Genomic DNA, 20,773 nt, shown 5'->3' with positions numbered 1-20,773 from the left:
AATGCTGTTACAACTGGTTTGCCCGTATGAATCAGGCTGCTTGCTTTTTTAGACTACCCCTAATAAGAGAGCTGTCACGAGGAACATTTGCATTTCAAAATTCACCACAGGCAACCAGCATGAAAACAAAGAGGACAAGGCAGAAAGCAAAACACTGAGGGGCCCACTATTAACCTAGTAGCCCATGGCTACCTACTGGCCACAGATCCTCCATAGCCAGGATGCAAATGCAGGTTGGTTTAAAAAAAATAGTTGCAGGCGAGGAACATTTGCAATTTGCTACAAGGCTGCACAGAAATCGTCAATATATTGCAGTAGTTCAACACTTACCTGTGAGAAAGGTACTGGCTGCATTGCACCAAGATGTGCATACAGTGAATGGACACGATTCCAATAAACACAAGACTAATGGGCCCAAGCTGGAAGAAACAGGGAATGTGAAGACTATCAGTAATATACAGAGCTGAAAAAGTTCCATTTTTCTTCTGCAGAACCCAAAATCTCCCAATCAAGCACAGCTGGGGGGGATGGGGGGCAACCAAGGGAAGATGGATGTGATGGATAGCCGCCAAGAGTGGTAGAATATACCAGATGGGCGGGAGACAGACAGACAGACAGACAGACAGACAGACAGACAGACAGACAGACAGACAGACAGACAGACAGACAGACAGATAGATAGATAGATAGATAGATAGATAGATAGATAGATAGATAGATAGACAGGGACCCTCCCCATGGCACATTTGGTTGCCAATTCCACTTGTGCGCTGCAGCAAAATCTAGGTTGGTCATTTCTTTCCCCCAGATGAGAATGGGCTGGAACTTACAACAATGCCTGCATTTTTTATTGCAAGTGGGAGTCCTAGAAGTCCTGTCCCAATGTTCCCCTTCAGGAGATGGGTGAGTGTCTGTACAAATCTGAAAAACACACACAACAAAATATACATTCACAAAAGCTGGAGAGCAACACCTGTAAACTACTACATTGCCCAATCAGCTAGAGCACAAGCGCTTGGGGAGTAGAGATGGGCATTTACGGTGCTTCGGCCCGATTTGATGGATCAAGCCCACAGGCATTGCATCGGTACCCTGGATTCCACACCCTGCCTCAACCCGTGAAGTAGGAATATACAGTAGTACATACGTAATCCCCTCTTCATCATCAAGCTGATACTTCTTCTCTGCTGGCAGCAACTGATTCTCATACTCGTCATCACTGTCTGAGTCCAGCTGTTCTATTAAAGGCTTCATTACTTCAAGATCTATTTTAAAAAACAAATTCATTGTATGTTAAGATTATTTTAATAATTATGTATGTGTAGCATCCAAAATGTTTTGAGAGTGTCAGGTTGTTCCTTTCCTGTCACATTAATATAGACCATCATTTAAAATGTCCTGGGTCCAAATGCAATATACTGTACTATCCAAGATGATCAATTTACACTAAATTTTTCATTTCTTACTCAGGTTTTCTCCGGGTTTTGAAACCTCAACAGAACTTTTAAGACTTCTAGGGGAAAATCTGAAGCCGGTCACAGCTGGCATTTATCCCAACAAGGGTTAATTCCAGAATGAAACCAGACAACCATTGACAATCATATCAAAATTCATCTGGGTAACAAGGTATAAGTCTTTTCACTGATGAAATAATTCCAGGCAACATCAGCTCATCGAATTTTACAAGCTTCATTTCTCTATATTGCTTCTCTGTTCCATAAGCATAAAATACGTCAAAGAGAAAAACGTTCACATACACTGAAAACATTATTACAGCTATGAAAACTGTAGGCACAAATCTCAAAAATAAACTGCCATTCAAAAATCTTATAATGATAAAAAGGTGCAAATAAGGAACAATCCAAAATTAAAATTTTATTTGTAGGCAGAAATTATATCACGTTTAACTTAATTTTTTTTCTGTAATTCAGAAAGTCTGCTGTCTGAGGCAGTCATACCAGTCCCTATAATAACAGGACCAATCTTGCCCTCAATTCAAGTGAACATGCCTGCTCTGTTCCAATGCGGACTAGCATTGCCATAAATTGCATCTGAAATGTGTGGCATTTGGAGATTAAAATATTAAATTATAAAAGGAAAAAAAGTGCATCCTGAAAAGCTGGGAAAGGGAAACAGAAGACAACAATACCATATCAGGCAAGTGCTGAAGTGGCACCAGATGATGAAAACTGAGGATGTGAGAGAAAGCTTCGTATCCACCCAGGAAAACCAAGAGTCTCTCTTGAACTCTCCAATCATTCAGGGTATGCAGAGTCTTCCTGGGTGAGATCAATTGGAGTTAATATTCCTTTGCAGACTACATTTTCCTGCCCTTGGTCTAGCTATTCTGTGCTGCAAATTGCTCCCCCCCCCCTTATTTTTTCCACTTTTGTTCTTGTTTAGACTTTGAGTGTATAGCTAAGTTTTGGCATGACAAATGCTCTGTTTTTCCCTCACCTTGCTTACTATATAGATCAGTATCTAAGCATTGCTGCTTTAGGTTCCCAACCCTGGGTAACCCAAATATTCTTGAACTGCAATTCCCAAAATCTTTCACCACCAGCTATGCTGGCCAGGGATTCTGGGAGTTGCAGTTCAAGAACACCTAGGTTACCCAAGAGTAGGAACCACTGCTTTAGGGAATAACAATTTTACATGGAAAAAAATGGCATTCTGAAGCAAGCAAGGTATAGATCCAGATTGGCACACTGGAAACCAGCTTCCTTCCTCACATGTTCCGAAAGATGTGATTGCCAGGTTCTGTGACTACTGGCTAGTAAGTAATTCCAGTGGCAGCGGAAGAGAGAAAGTATAGGTTGCTAATACATCACTCCATTTGTCCACTTCTTTCCATCCACTGATGCAGCCTCGGGGACAGGACCCTTTCCTCCTCTCCCCGAACTGAGCTCCAGTAGAAGGAGGCCCAATCTGGGACTGAGCAATAAGCAATAGCGAAAAAATGGGGGGAAACTAAGGTGAACACAAGCAAACCTTGAAGATCGCTAGCCCACAAGATAAAAATCTGATTGTCTTCCGTTTAGTACACTGAATCCTCCTTTTGAGGTCTGCCAAGCTTCATGGTGGCGTGAAATACTGCCCCGAAGTTACAGCTGTTCGCATGTCTCCATCCAAGCAAATGTGGGTGTCCAGATACTTGGAAACCTAAATATCGTTCCTCAAAAAATCTGCATCCAGGTCCAGGTAGATGAAAATCGGACAGTGCTAGGTCAGGTTTAAGAGAGTGAAACTTGCACTCAAACATAATTGGAGGATCTGTGCACAATTCTATAATTTTACATTCTTCCCCAAAAAAACCTATTTTATGCCTCTTCATTCTAGAAAACGTCTAATCTAGATGTTTTCTTGAATGACAAGGCATAAAATATTTTAAATAACTAAATGAAAAGATCAGCCTAAAAACTGGTGGCCCAACTCATCTATTGTTTGTGTGTACTATGCTACAGTTGAGCAGATTTCACCATTGCTGGATCTACTTTCTTTTTCACTAGAACTCCAAGATCCACCAAATAGCCTGGAACAGAAGATCTACACTTAAAGGATTAAGAATTAAAGAATGATGAGCCTAGTCGGGTAGGTGGGGCTCGTCAGCCATGGAAGGCAGCCCATCTAGGAGAAGGAAAACTCCGATTTCAAACCTCCACTGCCTTGTGGCTATATCCATTCATGGAAAAGGCTTCAGGAGTTAACCTTGAGGCAAAATCCGGAGCTGGAGTCCCGAAGGCAGCATGTGTCGTTCTGCCAACTCCTGCGACATTGCTGGAACCAGTTGTATTGGCTCTTTCCTTTCCATTGGATCATTTCAGCAATGTGGAGAGGGGGGATCTGCTGCCTGGGTAACAGCCTATCCTCCATATTACCTTACCCGGGCTTCATGCTCTGGAGAGGACACTCCTCGATTCAGAGCATGTTACCATAGTCTCTTGAGACTGAAGGATGCCTATGGGGAGCCTAGTATTTGTTTCAAGGACAGTAACTGAACAGAGCTCACAATCCTGGCATACCGAAGAATCTACTGATGGTTATCTCCAGTTTTCTCCATTTTCAACATATAATTTAGGGTGGGAGGGAAGCATATTGTGTTTGCTCCTCTTGTTACACCACTGGGAGATAAACCTTATTACGGATCTACTGCAAATCATCCAGAGATTTACATTAAACTTTTTGTCTACCTTGAACTTGGCTAGTTATCCCTTTATATCCTGCCCCAATATTCTAGTTTCTCTCTTATGTCCCCAAGGATAGATAACAGTTTCAATTAATGACCAGTATTCTGTTCGATATTTACAGTACATTTCAATGGCTTTGCGAAGTCCTTTTTCACTCCTGTAAAAGTGCCTTACAGTGTTTGGAACAGATTTTAAATGCTTGCAATCGTTAGCCCACCTCCTGAACCCTAAGCAAACTTAATTTGGTGTTGTTCTGAGTCGTCCTTAATTTTTAGTGATTTTTTGAATTTTCTCTCTTTGGAATGCATTGGATGGAAAGTTCAATACATTCCAATGAGAGAAAATTCAAAAAATCACCAAAAATTAAGGACGACTCAGAACAACACCAAATTAAGTTTGCATAGGGTTCTGGAGGTGGGCTAACGATTGCAAGCATTTAAAACCTGTTCCAAACATTGTAAGACCCTTAAGAATGAGCAAAAACGGAAGAGCTTCAAAAGCACTGAAGCCGGCTTCAGTGCTTTTGAAGTCTTTTCCGATGTCCGTTTTCGCTCATTTTTAAGTGTCTTACAATGCTTGGAACAGGTTTTAAATGCTTGCAATTGTTAGCCCACCTCCTGAACCCTATGCAAACTTAATTTGGTGTTGTTCTAAGTCTTCCTTAATTTTTGGTGATTTTTTGTTTTCCCTATTTAAATGCATTGAACTGTCCATTCAATTGATTTAAATGGGGAAAATAAAAAAATCACCAAAAATTAATGAAGACTCAGAACAAAACCAAATTAAGTTTGCACATGTTTCACAAGGTGCACTATGGAATCCAAGCATTTAAAACAGGTTTCAAACATTTTAAGACACTTTTAAATGACCAAAAAGGGACATCGTTAAGTGAAATTCCCCCATAGAGAACATCGTTAAACGATGGGGGAAATTCCTCAAAAAAACCCATCGCTGTGTGAATTCATCGTTGTATGAAGCAATCGTTGTGCGAGGCACCACTGTATTTCTTGCAAACTCAACCCTAGGGAATCCATTAGGGAGTCAGTCCTGTCTTGCCTTTGGTCTTCCTTTTTTCCTGCTGCCTTCCACCTTTCCCAGCTTTGTCATCTTTTCCAAAGAATCCTGACTTCTCATGATGTGCTCAAAGTACGACTTGTGTGTTTGTTTGTTTGTTCATTCATACCCCATTTTTCTCCTTTAAAAGGACCCAGGGCAGTTTATATCATTGAAAGACAGTATTTAAAGCTGAAAACAATACATAAACAATAGTTGTCTGCATCATTAAAAGAAAGTATTTAAAGCTAAGAACAAGGAGTATATATAAAGAGGCAGCTTACATCATTAAAAGCCAATACTAAAGTTAACGCTGTCCTTCAGCACCACGTTTCAAACCAATCATCTTTTTTCCCTGCCAGCTTAACTGTTCATCTTTCACACCCATACGTGGTGACTGGAAATATAAGAGCGTGGATGGCCTTGGTCTTCGTCTCCAGTGACACCTCCTTACTCTCTGTGATTTTCTCTAATTCATTTCATTTCTGCCCTTCCCAGTCTATCCACACAGAATTCCACATGCAAAAGATCCATCACGCACAAGCACCTTGTCAAATGACACCAGCAAACGGAATTCCACACCTGTCAATACTGAACAGGATACTGGCCAATACATTCTACCCGGGTAAGGATCATACCATACCTTAGTATGGTACCTTAGAGGACACACCTTAATGGAAGGCTAAATTTAAGTTTAAAAGCTTCAATACTTACAGATTGAAAGAGGCTTCTGTATTTTCTCATCAGTGCCTCTAAAGGCCACAAAGTAACTGGGTGTCCCTGTGCCATAATGACAACCAAATTGTTACACCCATAGTTACCATCCTCTGGTAACCATAGGCTGAAGTCAGCATGACAGGTCATGAGTGGGTAAGCTCACTACCCCATAGAGAGTATAAGGTTTAGGGGGCGGAGCCAGGATAGAACCTTGAGAGCTAGGGGGCGGAGCCTGATGGAATCACTGTGACGTAGCGCTTAAGCGTTCGACTAGGCAAAGACAGGAAGTAATGAATTAAATTAAGACATACAAAACGCAGAAAGCTAGAATTCTTTGGACATGGAATGAGAAACCAAAAAATACAGATTGTTTCAGATCATTCAAGGTGAAATGAATGGGAAAAGGAAATGTAGGAATGCTTATCGACTGAAGAATCTTGGGGACTCATTTGGATGTGACAGGACAACACTCTTTAGAGTTGCCACATCCAAAATCAGAAGAGCCATGATCCTGTCCAAAGAACCAGTATGGATGGAACAAGAAGGAAAAAGTGGCCACATGTAATTGATTACTTTGGGGCATAATAAGGGCATAACAGAATTACATTTCAAAAATTAGGCAACATGTGGAAATGACCAAAAAAACACCACCCTCCTTGCAGTCTATTGGGAAAGCGATACAATTTGATGGATCATTACATATTGAGGGCACTGAACCCCTAAACTATGGACAAACTTTGCCAGTAGTTTCAGCTATATGTTAACAAGCAGGGGAGACAGAACAAAATCCTGAGGCACACCACAGACCATGGCCAAGGCATCAAAAAGGAATCATCTTCAGAGATTTCTCCTTCAGGAAGGACCAAAGCCACTGCCGAACCTTCAAGTGCCTACAAATCCATGTCACCGAGGTATCCTAGCAGAACACTATAGTCAACTGCATTGAAGGCTGGTGGGAGGCTCGGCAAAAGTAACAGGGATGTTCTCCCCTGGCCAGTTTCCAGTGCAGGTCATGTACCAAGGTGACCAAGTTTCAGACAAGGATGAGTCTCATCCAGGTTCTCCCGGAGCTGAAAAGCCATCACACGCTCCAGTGCCTTGCTTAAGAATGGAAAACTAGAGACTGATGTGTAATACATGGGGGATTCAGAGGGAAAGCTTCTTGAGTAGTGGTCTTTGCATCCCCTCTTTTAGGCAGACTAGAACCCTCTCTTGCTGTAAAGGGGCACTCCTCTTGCCCACCCAACCCGGCTACTTTTATGAGCCAGTAGGGCCAGCATCTCATCTCTAATAGATTATAGGTAAAGGTTCCCCTTGACATTTAATCCAGTCGTGCCCGACTCTAGGGGGCGGTGCTCATCCCCGTCTCCAAGCTGTAGAGCCAGCATTTGTCCATAGACAGTTTCTGTGGTCACATGGCCAGCGCGACTAGACACGGTAACGGTAACGCCGTTACCTTCCCACCAAGGTGGTACCTATTTATCTACTCGCATTTACATGCTTTCGAACTGCTAGGTTGGCAGGAGCTGCGACAAGCGATGGGAGCTCACTTCGCCGCGTGGACTGGTCTTCCAGCCTTGCAGAACAGAGGCTGCAGTAGATAATAATAGCTCTCTATTGAAATGTATCTAATATTGTACTCATATTAAAATGTATATCTTAACACTGGACAGGAAGGGATCTAAGTTACACCCACAGAAACTGTACCAACTATAGTGTCCAAATCAGGGTGGATCTTCAAAGTAGGCTAGTGTGCATTCTCTTCATGTGAATGGTTGACTCAGCCTTCTATCCTTCCGAGGTCGGTAAAATGAGTACCCAGCTTGCGGGGGGGGGGGGGGGAGGCAATGTGTAGCCTGTATAATGAAATTGTAAACCGCCGGGAGAGTGCTTGTAGCACTATGGGGCGGTATATAAGTCCAAAAATAAATAAAATAAATAAATAAATGTGGGCCAGAGTTTGATAAGCACTTGAAAGAGTTCTGCAGGATGACTATGTCCAGATGCAAATAAGTGGAGAAGAGTCCTTTCTTTGCCATCAGCACTGCGATGGAATAGGCCCTCCAATGCGCACTTGCCCAGGTTCAGTGGAACGGTTCCGAGTTCTCCAGTATCATTTGTCCAGCCTTCATCCTTCTTATTTCATTATTGCCAGTCCCCAGGAGCTAATCCGATGCCACTCCATCGGAGGGGGATGCTTAGGAGCAATCCTGTCCATCACTCTGGTCATTTCCTCTTTCCCGAAGTCAACTAGGGTTTGGACAGAATCACCTTTTGACATAATACAAAACTCTGCTAAACTACCTGGAGCTGAATTCATCTCACTCCTGCAAAGGCTATTGTGGTGGTCACCCCACTTCACTCATGTCAATCACATTCAGGGGCTCTTTTACATGAGCCTATGAGAGGGGTGGAAGGGCGGAGACACTGGAGAGAAGGGGCTTGGCAAGAGAGAGAAGAGGGGGAGATTAGTTGATGGTTGTGGAGAATGGTGGAGAGCAATTGCAGCGAGAGAGAGATAAATAGTTAGGGAGATAGTGATAAGAGATAATTAATAGCGATAAGCTGGCTAAGATCAATAAATATAGTTGGTGGTTGCTTATGTGGAAAATATTGAATGATTTAATTATAAAAATTAAAGAATATCTGTGATCCTAAGCAACTTTAATACACCTTAATAAATAAATAACTTTTGTTGACAGTAATCAGACAAGTGTTTGTCTACAGTTCTTGGTATTGTGGATAAAAGAAAATCCACTGATAAAAAGAGGAACCGTCTCAAGTGGTCAGAAGGCGAAGCGTGAGTTCCCAGGGCCACGAAGATAACGTCACAGCTATGAGTTCTGTCAGGCAATGATGTGACCATGACAACGATGCTAACAGAGATCACTCATGTCCTATCCGGTACTCTAAATCAGTTCCAGAGTGCTTCCTACAGCAGATATGGGGCCCAAACGCACTTGGTACAGACCCATGGTTATCGTAGAAGCCATGAAATCCTGAGCCATTCCTGACAAAGCGGCCACTGTATGGATGGCAAAGACCCATTGCACCGGGAAAACTCTCACCCTTCAAGATTCAGCAAAACCCCGGAGCCAGAACCTATTACGAAAGACTCTGTCAGATTATAGTAGAGAGACGGAACAGAGAGTCAATATCATCCTTCCTGAGAAACCCACTCTGCCACGCTTTGTTTCTCCACAACAGTGTCCAGTAACCACTCCACCTGCCTAGAAACTATATAACTTTAAGAAAATGTTTGTCCAAGCTTTCCTCTTAAGAGCTATATATTTTAAAAATTCAATAACATTCAATACCGTATCACTCTTTGGCACTTTCTGGACAGACCACTATCATGGCTCAAGGCTACAGCAGCTGAACCATCAGGGTATAATGCATTTGAGCTACCCATGAGAATCCATTAAAGAAACATACTTTGGGCTATTCCTGTACTCAAAAGTACCACTAGAAGTCTGCACACGTCACCTTGATTCCCCCTGGCTCAGAAGGCAGTAGCCGAAGCCATATTTCTCTTTGAAAGGACACTTAAATAAGGCTGCACAAATGCTAAATACCAAAACAGTCTGTAATGCAGTGCCTCAATTAACTTAAGCAGAATTTCAGGTTTAACTAATTCAGTCCTGCAATGCAACCATTTGGAGATATAAAAAATACAGATCAAAGGGGTCCTCTGCTTTCTACCATAATCAAGAGCCAAAACTTCAAAACCTGAGGGTTGGGGGACTGTCCAGAACAGCCATTCTCAATGGGGGCAATATGCCCCCCCCGCAGATGCGTGGGTCATGGCACATTTGAAGGCACAGACTAGAATCAATTTTTCATATACCACTGTACAAGGTTTGTTATGTGACTTACACAATCCTGATTCAGCCTATCTTTCATATTGTGTTTATGGCATGGGGGAAGTTGGGTGGTCCAGAACAGCATGGAAAATAGTGTAAGGAGATGCTCTTCTGATAGTGGAACCCTCCACTAGATCAAAGACTTTTCCAGAAATCAAAGGACTCCTTCCCTTCAGAGAAGAAAACAGTTAGATATTATATAGTACATATACATAAGACAGAGCACGAAAGAGAGGAGTGAGAGAAAGAGAAATCCAAGTAAGCAACCTTTGGCTTAGAAAACTGATAGTGACATGGTATCTATTCAGTGATCGCAATCAAACTGGAAAAATACGGCTGAGAAAAGTTAGTCAGTGGTGATAATCGATGAGTCTCCTTAAAGCAGTGGTTCCCAGCCTTAGGTAACCCAAGTATCCTTGGACTGCAGTTCCCAGAAGCCTTGACCACCAGCTGTGCTGGCCGGGTTTCTGGGAGTTGCAGTCCAAGAACACCTGGTGTGGGAACCACTACCTTAGAGAATTCATCTATATATTAACACATGAAGCTGCTTAAGCAGATTCAAGTCGTGGTCTGTATAATCCTACAAAACATGCCCTAACTCAGGAAAGGTCAGCTATGGTCCCCCAGATATTTTTGAATGGCAACTCCCATAATCCTTCCTCGTGGGCTCTGGGATGATGGAAATTGTAACCCCAAAACATCTCGAGAGCCACAGCCACTTGAACGTGCAGTAGCTCTCTGGGAAAAGACATTTCCTAGTCTTCTTGTGGCCCTTCAGGAGCTGCTGTACTTCAGTAAGGCTGTATATGATTTCTACACCGATGGCAGCATATTCAGTTCTCAGAATATTTAGTATTTAAAACCTCAAAAGAATGGAAGTCTGGGTCAATCTTGAGCCAACTATTTGACTATGTTCAAACTCAGGTGGTGAGCACAGTCTTGGCTGCAGTACTGCAGTTTAACCACTGCACCAGAAGAATCTTATATTCACATTTCTTTTCCCAATCCCTAATGTAGTGGCTTCAACTAGAAGATTTGTTTTATTTTCCATTGATCTACTAGCTTTTTATATGCACACACTATACACACACTTATGTCTGCTCTTTATCTGCAGCTTGGTGTTTTAACACAGTGACTTTGTCACAGAAAGATAACATCAGAATTGTGATTAAACTTAATCGTATTTCAATACAATGCCAGTCCAGAGTGAAGGCAAGATGCAATGTCTTTGCTCTGTGCTGGCTTGCTGATGACACCATTTGATTTGGAAGCATGGCTATGATCATAACTAAGCCATGTCGGAGTGAGGGTAACATGTTGGCCCTCATTCAGAACTGACCAATATTTTGGCCTCCTTCACAGATGGTATAATTTCTGGGTGGGGGATTGCTCTTTCCCACCTGCAGCTTTGCTTTATTTTCTTCCTCTTCAGCACAGCTACGGTAATTAGAAGACAAATGGGGTGAATAGGGAAAGTAGGGACCTCAAATGGCCCCCGCTAAACACTGACATTTGCAGTAGACAAGTGAAGAGAAAAGAAAGACAAGGAGTTTAAAATGTACAGTATCCCTCTAAAGAGATAAGCCAGATGGAATCGCAAGCGAGTATGGGTCAACATTCTATTCTTGGAGAAAACGTTATAGACATCTGTTTTTTTTTTTATTATACCGTATATGTAAGTGCCACAATGGGTTCAGCAAGTGGATGCACTCGCTAAACCAGTTAACTGCTCATAAATAATCCCATAACCTTGTTTACAGGAAGCACAAGTTCAAAACTACGTGTTAAGGGAAATAGGGCCGTGCTACAGCAAAAATAGATTCTGAATGAGGATCCATCACAGCTCAAGTGAGTTTACTTGACGAAATATGCATCAGTAATTCATATCCAACCGAAGGTAGCAAAATCTGGTTTATGCTGAAGAATCAAGAACAACTTCAGTTATAAAACAAGGGTAGGCAGTACTTTTATTACACTACGAAAATCTTATATACAGAGACTAGCTTTTGAGTGTACAAGTCAGTCTTGGGACTGCCGAGCTTTGGGAGTAATTTAAAAAAAATTGCCAAATCCACAATCAGATGTGCAGTCTATCTTCCTTGTTTAAAGCAACCTTCAAAACAGGGTTGAACATCTGGCACATACATATGGCATGAATTTTAGAAGTTTTTTTCCCCAAACCGGCTTCATCTCTGTAATGTCCAGCCTCACAAAGACCTGTGCAGAGCCGAATACTAGCCTCCATGCATGAAATTCCAAGGATCTAAAAAAAGTACTGTGCTAAATACCCAGTGCAGTGTATTGGATAAAATGAGGGTCTAGGTGAGTCACTAGATTGCTTCTCTCTGTACAACTCAGTAGCTGACCCCACTCACTGTGTACCCCACTGATGAAAACTCTAGTGATCTCCTTCAGTCTTCTAAAACCATTGAACATTTCTTATGACCAGGGCAGATAAAAATCAATGATTTCTTTTAAGTTAAATTGATTGAAATCACAATTTAAATTACGATTTCAATTTTAAAAATCATTTTTAACTCGTCAAAAATCCAATTTTTCAATTTAAATTGTGATTTCAATCAATTTAAATCAAATCCACTCTGTTTACAGTCTGTATTTGATGTATCTTTAAGAGACAAAAGTCTAGAAACTTCTCATTTGGCCAGACTGCACAGATCTATCTTTTTCCAGAAAACAACTAGCCAACCATCTGCAAATTTAACTATATTTTTAAGTTAAATTGTGCTGTTACACAGATATTGTACCGGCAATTCTGATAGCAAACTAAAATCACATTTTCAAGTCTTAACTTGGGCAGGCACTCTTAACGTCAAAATGAGGCACATATATCCCCCCACATATTTTGTTGTAAAACAGAAGTACTCATTTTTAAAGAATTATTGGCTACCCTCTGTGGCTTAAGAGTATCCATTTAGTGTCCCAGACTCCTGGAAGTCTCCAATGTCTGTGTTATTTTATTTATTTGTGGCATTTCTAATCCCCTTTTTCTCCAATAACATCAAGGTATGGCACATGGCTCCTTTGTTCCCACTTAAGCCTCCCAGAAGCCTTGTGAGGGAGGACATGTTGAGACAGACAGAGCCTAGAACCAAATTGTAGTTTTATGGATCAGTGGTGACTTGATCCCTAGACCTGCTGAGTCAAATAATCTGGAACATGTTGTGAAAGGTTCTGGAGAGATTCTAATCACAGTCTGTTGATGTGATCCGTTAATTGAGAATGGCTTTGTTTGATCCAGCAGCTTGTACAGTGGTTCCTCGCTTAACGAGTGCCTCGCTCAACGATGAATTCGCATAACGATGGCCTTTGCTGGAAATTTTGCCGCCTCACCTAATGATGTTTCCTATGGGGGATTTTCGCATAACGATGTTTGGGACCTTGCTTCACTTAACGATGACAGTTTTAGGTCCCCTGTTTCGCTTAACGTTGTTTTTTTTGACAGCCCTGTTTTCGCTATTTAAAAATATTCTAAAATGTTTAAAAAATGTTTAAAATGCTTGGAATCATTAGTGCACCTAATAAAACCTTCGTTAAAGTAATTTGGCTTCGTTCTGAGTCTTTTTGAATTTTTGGTGATTTTTTTCACCATTGAAATGTATTGAATAGGCTCCTATTGGAACGGATTAACCGGTTTTCAATGCATTCCTATGGGAAATGGTGTTTCGCTTAACGGTGTTTTCACATAACGATGTTTTGAATGGAACACATTAACATCGTTATGCGAGGCACCACTGTATATTATTAAGTCTTGGCTTTTCAGTTTAGAACATCTAACATGTGACAAAATTAGAGACAGTCAGGAGATGGAGAGATGCCTGGAGAAAAAAGAGCCGACTGTCTTCTATTCCCCAGTTTACGTGCGCAAAAAAGCATCTATTCGACAACAACAATCAATACAGTACTGTTCCGGCCAAAGGATTGAATTTCATTAGGAGAACACAGTGAATGGGATTCCATGCAATACTCGGTCATGCGGCCTAGCTAAAAATATCTAGGCTTTCATAACTGTTGAAGTCACAAAAAGCTTCTGGATGAACTAGAATCAAAGCATACCACTTTTTAAGAACTAGGATGTCTCGGCAATTGTTTCATAAGTCATAGAACCATAGAATAATTCAGTTGGAGGGGGCTTATAAGGTCATCAAATCCAACCCCGTGCTCAATGCAAGACTCTAAATCAAAGCTGCCTTGGATCCTTTCGGGGAGAAAGGTGGGAAAGAAATATTTTAAATAAATAAATAAATAAATAAATAAATAAATAAATAAATAAATAAATAAATAAATAAATAAATAAATAAATAAATAAATAAATAAATAAATAAATAAATAAATAAATAAATGGTTGTCCAATTTCCTCTTGAATACCTCCACCACCTTCTAAGGCAACTGGTTTCATTGTCATACTGCTCTAACATTAGGCAGTTTCTCCCTACACTCAGCCTAAATCTGTCTTCCTGTCGCTTGAGCACATTATTGTGTGCCCTGCACTCTGGGATGATCAAGAACAGATCGTGCCCCTCCTCTGTATACCGTATTTTTCGTACCATGAGACGCACGTTTTTCCCACAAAACAGGGGGGTGGAAAGTCTGTGCGTCTTATGGAGCGAAGAAAACAGATTATATTTTCCTGTTTTCTTCTCCTAAAAATTGGTGCGTCTTATGGAAAGGTGCATCTTATGGAGCGAAAAATACGGTAATTACCTTTAAAGCATTTGAAAAGTGCTATCATATTTCCCCTCAGTCTTTTCTCAAGGCTAAACATGCCCAGTTCTTTCAGTCTTTCCTCACAGGGCCTGGTTTCCAGTTCCCTGATCACCCTTATTGTCCTTCTCTGAACTTGCTCCAGTTTGTCGGCATCCTTATTAAACAGCGATATTCAGAATAGGACACCTTACTCTAGATAAAGTCTAACCAGTGCTGAATAGAGGAAGACTAGCACCTAAAGGATTTAAAGATTATACTTCTCTTAATGCATCCTGAAACAGCATTTGACTTTTTTGCAGCCACACTGCATTGTTTACTCATATTGAGCTTTTGATCTACAACAAGTCCAAAATCCTCCTCACTCGAAGTACTACTGAGCCAAGTATCCCCCCATCTTGTAACTATACATTTAGGGGTTCCCCCCCCCCCCAGGTGTAGAACCTTTTGCTTATCCCTGTTAAATTTCATTCTGCTGTTTTCAGCCCCGTGCTCCACCATATCAAGACCTGTTTTCAATTTTGTTCCTATCTTCCAAGCTAATACCTATTCCACCCGTCCACAAATGTGATAAGTATTCTCTGCACTCCCTCATCTAAGTCATTAATAAAAAAGTTGAATGGAATACTCTGGTTTCTCTTCAGATCGAATAAAAATGTTGAAGAGCACCACGCCCAGTACCCAACAAGTAGCAAAAATTTTAGTTTGGGAGACTGATCAATTCCAGCTACGGTAAGCATATTATTTAAATCAGTTATTGGCACCATACATGCACTTCTATCCAGGAACCTTAGATTACTAAACCAGAACATAAGAAAGCACCAGGTTTAGAGTACATAGCTTATTTGCTGTTACTTCACTCTTCCTTTTGTGAAATTATATAAACAAACCAAGAGCAAATTGTTTTCAGTTTGATCCACATATTACAATTAAATGAGTCCAAACAACAAAGCTGGCTTAAAGACAACATACGGTCTTGGTTAATCCCACCTTTCCTCCAATAATGTCAAGATATGGTACACGGCTCCTTTCTTTCCACTTAATCTTCCTCACAACCCTATGAGGTAAGACATGTTAAGATTGGCATACAATTTAAAAATGAAATTGATTTTTTTAAAATATGGTTCTGGAAAAGAGCTTTCTGGATATACCCTGGATCACCAGAAAGACAAACAAGTGGGTCCTAGACTAACTGATGCCTGAACTCTCTCTGGAGGCAAAAAATGACAAAACTGAGGTTGCCATACTTTGGGCACATCTAGAGAAGGCAAAGTGGGATGTGGTAGCGCTGTAGGTTAAACCAGTGGTTCTTAACCTTTTTGAAAGAAACGCCCCCTTGAGCCATTGAGGAAGTTATCATCACCCCCCTCCCCGCGGTGATGATTTGTTTGTTTGTTTGTTTGTTTGTTTGTTTGTTTGTTTGTTTGTTTGTTTGTTTGTTTGTTTGTTTGTTTGTTTGTTTGTTTGTTTGTTTGTTTGTTTGTTTGTTTGTTTGTTTGTTTGTGGCACTTAAATACAATGACCCCTGAAAACAAAATTCAATTATAAGAAAATGAAATGCCCCCAAAAAGTAACATTTAATGATTTAGTTGCAAGCGAATTTTAAGACGCAAAAAGAAATATTAAAAGGGCATAAAAACAAACTACAATGCAGGAACTAAAAATTTCAAGACGAAAACTCTAAAACTAAATTAAGATTGGAGGAACATATATATATTCATGCACATTATAAAAAGGCTGCAGCTATCTTAACAGGTTTGGCTTGCTCCAGCGCCCCCCCTTCTGCTCCAGCGCCCCCACGCCGCCCCTTTTCGTTCTACTGCCCACTTAAAAAATGAAATCGCCCCCTGGGGGGCATTATCGCCCACGTTAAGAACCACTGGGTTAAACCGCAGAAGCCTCTGTGCTGCAAGGTCAGAAGACCTGCAGTCGTAAGATCGAATCCACGCGATGGAATGAGCCCCCATCGCTTGTCCCAGCTCCTGCCAATGCAGCCGTTCGAAAGCATGTAAAAATGCGAGTAGATTAATAGGTACCACCTCGGTCGGAAGGTAATGGCGTTCCGGGTCTAGTCACGCTGGCCATGTGACCACAGAAACTGTCTTTGGACAAACGTTGGCTCTATGGCTTGAAAATGGGGATGAGCACTGTGCCCTAGAGTCGGACATGACTGGACTAAATGTCAAGGGGAACATTTACCTTTACCGAGATACTTTAAATTATCTGTTAAAGAGTCCTAGTCTACACCCATAAATTACAAGATGCTTTGAATGATTAAAAATAATATTCTTATAATAATCTTAGAAATACAGAGCTGGCAGGGACCCCATGGATCGTGGAGTCCAGCCCTATTCAAGGAGGCACAGTAGGGAACTGAACTCTCAACTCTGGCTCTGTAACCAGATCTCTAAACCCCGAGCTATCTGGCAGAATTAAACTGAGTTAATCCTCAAATCCTCTTTTCAAAGTGCCTTTCTTCTGTTACCTCTGCAAACTACAAATCCCAGGATTCCATAGGACAGGCTCATGACAGTTAATATGTTGTCTAACTGAAAGTACTGTGTTTTGGCAGATCCATTCATTTCCAAAATTCTTCTCCCCCAGAGTTACAAGAGAAATCCCTTCCCCATTCCACAAAGAGGTGATATGGCGCTCTGTTCTTTGTGGAAGTGAACAATTTCAACAGCAGTCTGACTAAAGAAATCGGTACATGGGGGTTTCTTTCTGCTTCTTGATGAGAGAATAAGGTTGCAGTTGAGAAAAAATGGACTCTCTTGAAACAAAAGACTCTTCCATGCTGGTTGAACACTGCAGTTTCTTTCCTCCTGAGTTAGTGATTCAGAGAAAAGAAAAACTGAAGTTGGAAACAAAGCAATTACCACAAAATGTCAGCTCCATTTTAAGCTGCTTTCCCCAATAAATTTGCCGCATTTTTCCTCCCACCCATCTCTTTGTAGATATTGAAATATCTGTATGCTAATCATGGAGTGTTTTATTTTACGAGCAGAAGCTCTTCAACTACTGATTTGTACGGCGAAGTAATTTGTAGGCTTTCTCCAGGTTCTATTCAGAAGCATTTAAGTTGGATGAGACAGACTGCATGGCTTGTCCGGAAGCCCCTGAAGCAAATTCCAGGAGAACCTGGAAGGCTAAGTACATCCTAGACACTGAATTTTGTCTAATTTGCTTTGTAAATTATATTATGATCTCATGTATTCCTGTGTGCTTCCTCTTTTCCTGCTGCTTTCACATTTTCCAGGGTAAATCTTTTCCATCGAGTCTTGTCTTCTCAAGATGTGCCGTACTATGGTAGCTTCAGTCTCATCATTTTTGCTCCTAGAGAAAATTTAGGCTTGATTTGATCTAGCATACACTTATTCACCTTTCTGGTGGTCCATCAAACTTTCGTCTGACATCACATGTCAAAAGAATTGATTTTTCTGTTATCTCTCTTCACTGGCCAGCTTTTTACCTTTACCTAAAGAAGGCAAGATTCACTGGAAAAGAGAAAAATGCCGGGAAAAGTTGAAGGCAGCAGGAAAAGAGGAAGACCAAATATGAGATGGACTGACTTCCTAAACGAAGACACAAGCTTGAGTTTAGAAGAGCTGAGCACGGCTGCATTTGGGAGATCACTCATTCATAGGGTTGCCATAGGTTGGACATGACATGGGTGCATTTAACAAAAAAAAAAACAATGATGCACTCAAGGTATTTTTCAGATTAAGACAGCATCTTACAAAATCATGCTGCACAATTTGAAAGACATGATACAAAGGAAACAAGAAGAGGCAACAAAATGGGAGGGGGGATTGGAAATGCATTAATCTGCAGAACAGCTCATAATGATAATAAAGAATTATTTTCAATAAATCTGGTGACAAGGCAGACTCACAAGCAAAATGCATAGATAGGTTGTAATCGTATGTGCTATGAGCCAAAATCACGCTGACATTTCACTGCTAGCTTTGTCCTGTCGCCTGGAAAAATTCCCAGAGAACCACAGAACTGGGCTGATTCTTTAAGTTAAAGCTGATTATCACTGTTGTTCACTCAGGCTGCTTAATGCTTCTTTTCCTCCTTTTTGCCATTGCCCATCAAGTGTAAAATTCCACTACCCTCCCCCTCCACCTAAGACTGAATGATCACACACAAGAAGTGACACCTTAAGCACTTCTCTGCTGTGAGCATGTACTTGCAAGTAAGACCGCACATACTGTATTTTTACTTCCATGCCCCAAAAAATGCTTAGGAGAGCAAACAGAAGTGTGGCTGTCATGTGCCACAGCTCCTTGTCACAGCTCAATGGAAAGTTACAGAATTCCAGAGACACTTGGCTTAAAATAATTCACCCACAGGAAGTCACTGTTGTGAGGCAATGGTACGGGGCTGCAATTGTCATGTTCTGACTGTTCATGTGAACATGTTTGCACATAAGGTAAAGGTTTCCCTTGACATTTAGTCCAGTTAAGTCCAACTCTAGACGGCGGTGCTCATCTCCGTTTCCAACCCACAGAGTCTGCGTTTGTCCAAAGACAATCTTCCGTGATCACGTGGCCAGCACGACTAGACACGGAACGCCGTTACCTGCCCACTGAGGTGGTAGCTATTTATCTACTCGCCTTTTTGCATTTTGTATGCTTTCAAACAGCTAGGTTGGCAGGACCTGGCACCAGCGACGGGAGCTCACTGCATTGCGTGGATTCGATCTTACGACGGCTGTTCTTCTAACCCTGCAGCACAGAGGCTTCTGCGGTTAACCCGCAGCGCCACCACGTCCCTTGAATATGATTGCACATAGCAGACAATAAATTAGACATGGGACTTCAGACCTTGGAAAAAATTATAATAATATAATAATCTTAGAACTGCAGAGTTGGAAGGGACCCTGTGGATCATCAAGTCCCTGTCAAGGAGGCACAGTGGGGAATCAAACTCCCAAGTTGGCTAGTGACCAAGCAGGCTGGGAGATTCTGGGACGCATCATCCCAAAATGCAACTTTCCCAAGGTTTGAGCATCACTCCCCATTTCTTTGCCTGATCTACACTCAAAGAGAGGCTCAGAATTCATGACGAGCGGAAATATCCACCCAAAACAGTCCCAAGAAGGCATCCTCGCATCCCTTTAAGGCGACCTCACTTCTCCATCTCAAGCCACCACTTCTCTGCTTGGTCTGGAAATCCCATGTCTCAACACTTACAACACACACACACACACCGCAATCCATTTACCGTAGGCTTTGAAAATAAAATGAAATAAAAGAGAACGGGGAAAAAAAACAAAATAACATAAAGGGATGAAGCCAGGGTTCAAAGCAACGAAAGAGCCACACAGATCTCTCAACCAGTGAGTCAAGCTAAAATCTGCATGCAATTCATTTAAGAGACGTTATCAATAGGTAAGAAATATCAAAATACACGCATCCCTTTTCCACACTGGGAAGCAACCAGAACTGTAGAGCAAGGGCCGTTTTGCAAACTCAGGAGGAACTTTTTTGAGGCCGGAGGTCACTGGCAATAGCAGGTTCTACCTGTCAAGCCACACCGGTCTCAGTCTCCACACACCCCTCTCCTAAGCGATGGTTTTTTCCGCCGCCTTGGATACGGGTGACTCAATGGAGCAAACCATAACGCGCGAGGGGGGGGACACAAGAAAGAAAGATAAAAACACCCGCTTGCCCACCCGCCCCAGGAACTACCTCCATTACCCCACAGAATCCCTTCTCTCTCCTACCATCCATTATCGGCCCGCGCTCATTCATACAACCCTCCCTGCACCCTTTATGCGAAGAACGATACCTAATTCTTCCCTTCCCGGCGTCTCCATTTTTTTGTCTCTCTATGGTTCCCTCCGCTTCGCCTTCCGCCAATGTGGAGCCTGAGCTCGGCAAGGAGCAACTGCGCGTGCGCGCCGGCCGCCTTCGTCTCCGCCTCGCTTTCCTCCGTTATGCCCGGGGAATCCTGTACCATAGAGATGCAAAGGATTGCTAGATAGGGCGGAAGAGGGACTCATACCTATGTTGGGGATGGAGTTCTTTATTGTGCCCTAGGCTGGGGGATTATTTGAAGATCTTTTAAGATAAACTACTACGGAGTTAGTATTATCGCACAAGAGAAAGCTAGGTTCTTTCTCTGTATGTGTTTCTCATATCTAAACTCTTTAACCTCAGGAATCCTAAGCGGATTCTGTGTTGCACACTGTAAAATGTCTTCTGTCTACTGTCCTGCACA

At 41.7% G+C, this 20,773-nt stretch overlaps 1 protein-coding gene across 2 annotated transcripts in view; it reads right to left on the bottom strand.

The window, feature by feature from the left end:
* SLC36A4 (solute carrier family 36 member 4) overlaps window positions 1–20,483 on the bottom strand; it is a 115,425-nt gene extending 94,942 nt beyond the window's left edge. Inside the window, exons 1-4 of one of the 2 annotated variants that reach the window (XM_072993573.2) lie at window positions 20,342–20,483; window positions 1,148–1,265; window positions 831–921; window positions 331–419 (exon numbers count right to left, since the gene is read on the bottom strand). In XM_072993573.2, coding sequence (XP_072849674.2) covers window positions 331–419; window positions 831–921; window positions 1,148–1,265; window positions 20,342–20,369 — 326 coding nt within the window. In that variant the 5' untranslated portion in view covers window positions 20,370–20,483. Of the gene's footprint in view, window positions 1–330; window positions 420–830; window positions 922–1,147; window positions 1,266–2,149; window positions 3,978–20,341 lie in introns of those variants that run through there. The other variant, XM_072993574.2, reaches the window with a different exon arrangement.
* Between the last annotated feature and the right edge of the window lie 290 nt (window positions 20,484–20,773).

This window comes from Pogona vitticeps, chromosome 3, assembly GCF_051106095.1.
Source record: "Pogona vitticeps strain Pit_001003342236 chromosome 3, PviZW2.1, whole genome shotgun sequence".
Classification (NCBI taxonomy): domain Eukaryota; kingdom Metazoa; phylum Chordata; class Lepidosauria; order Squamata; family Agamidae; genus Pogona; species Pogona vitticeps.
This window is presented reverse-complemented; position numbering and strand designations above follow the sequence as displayed.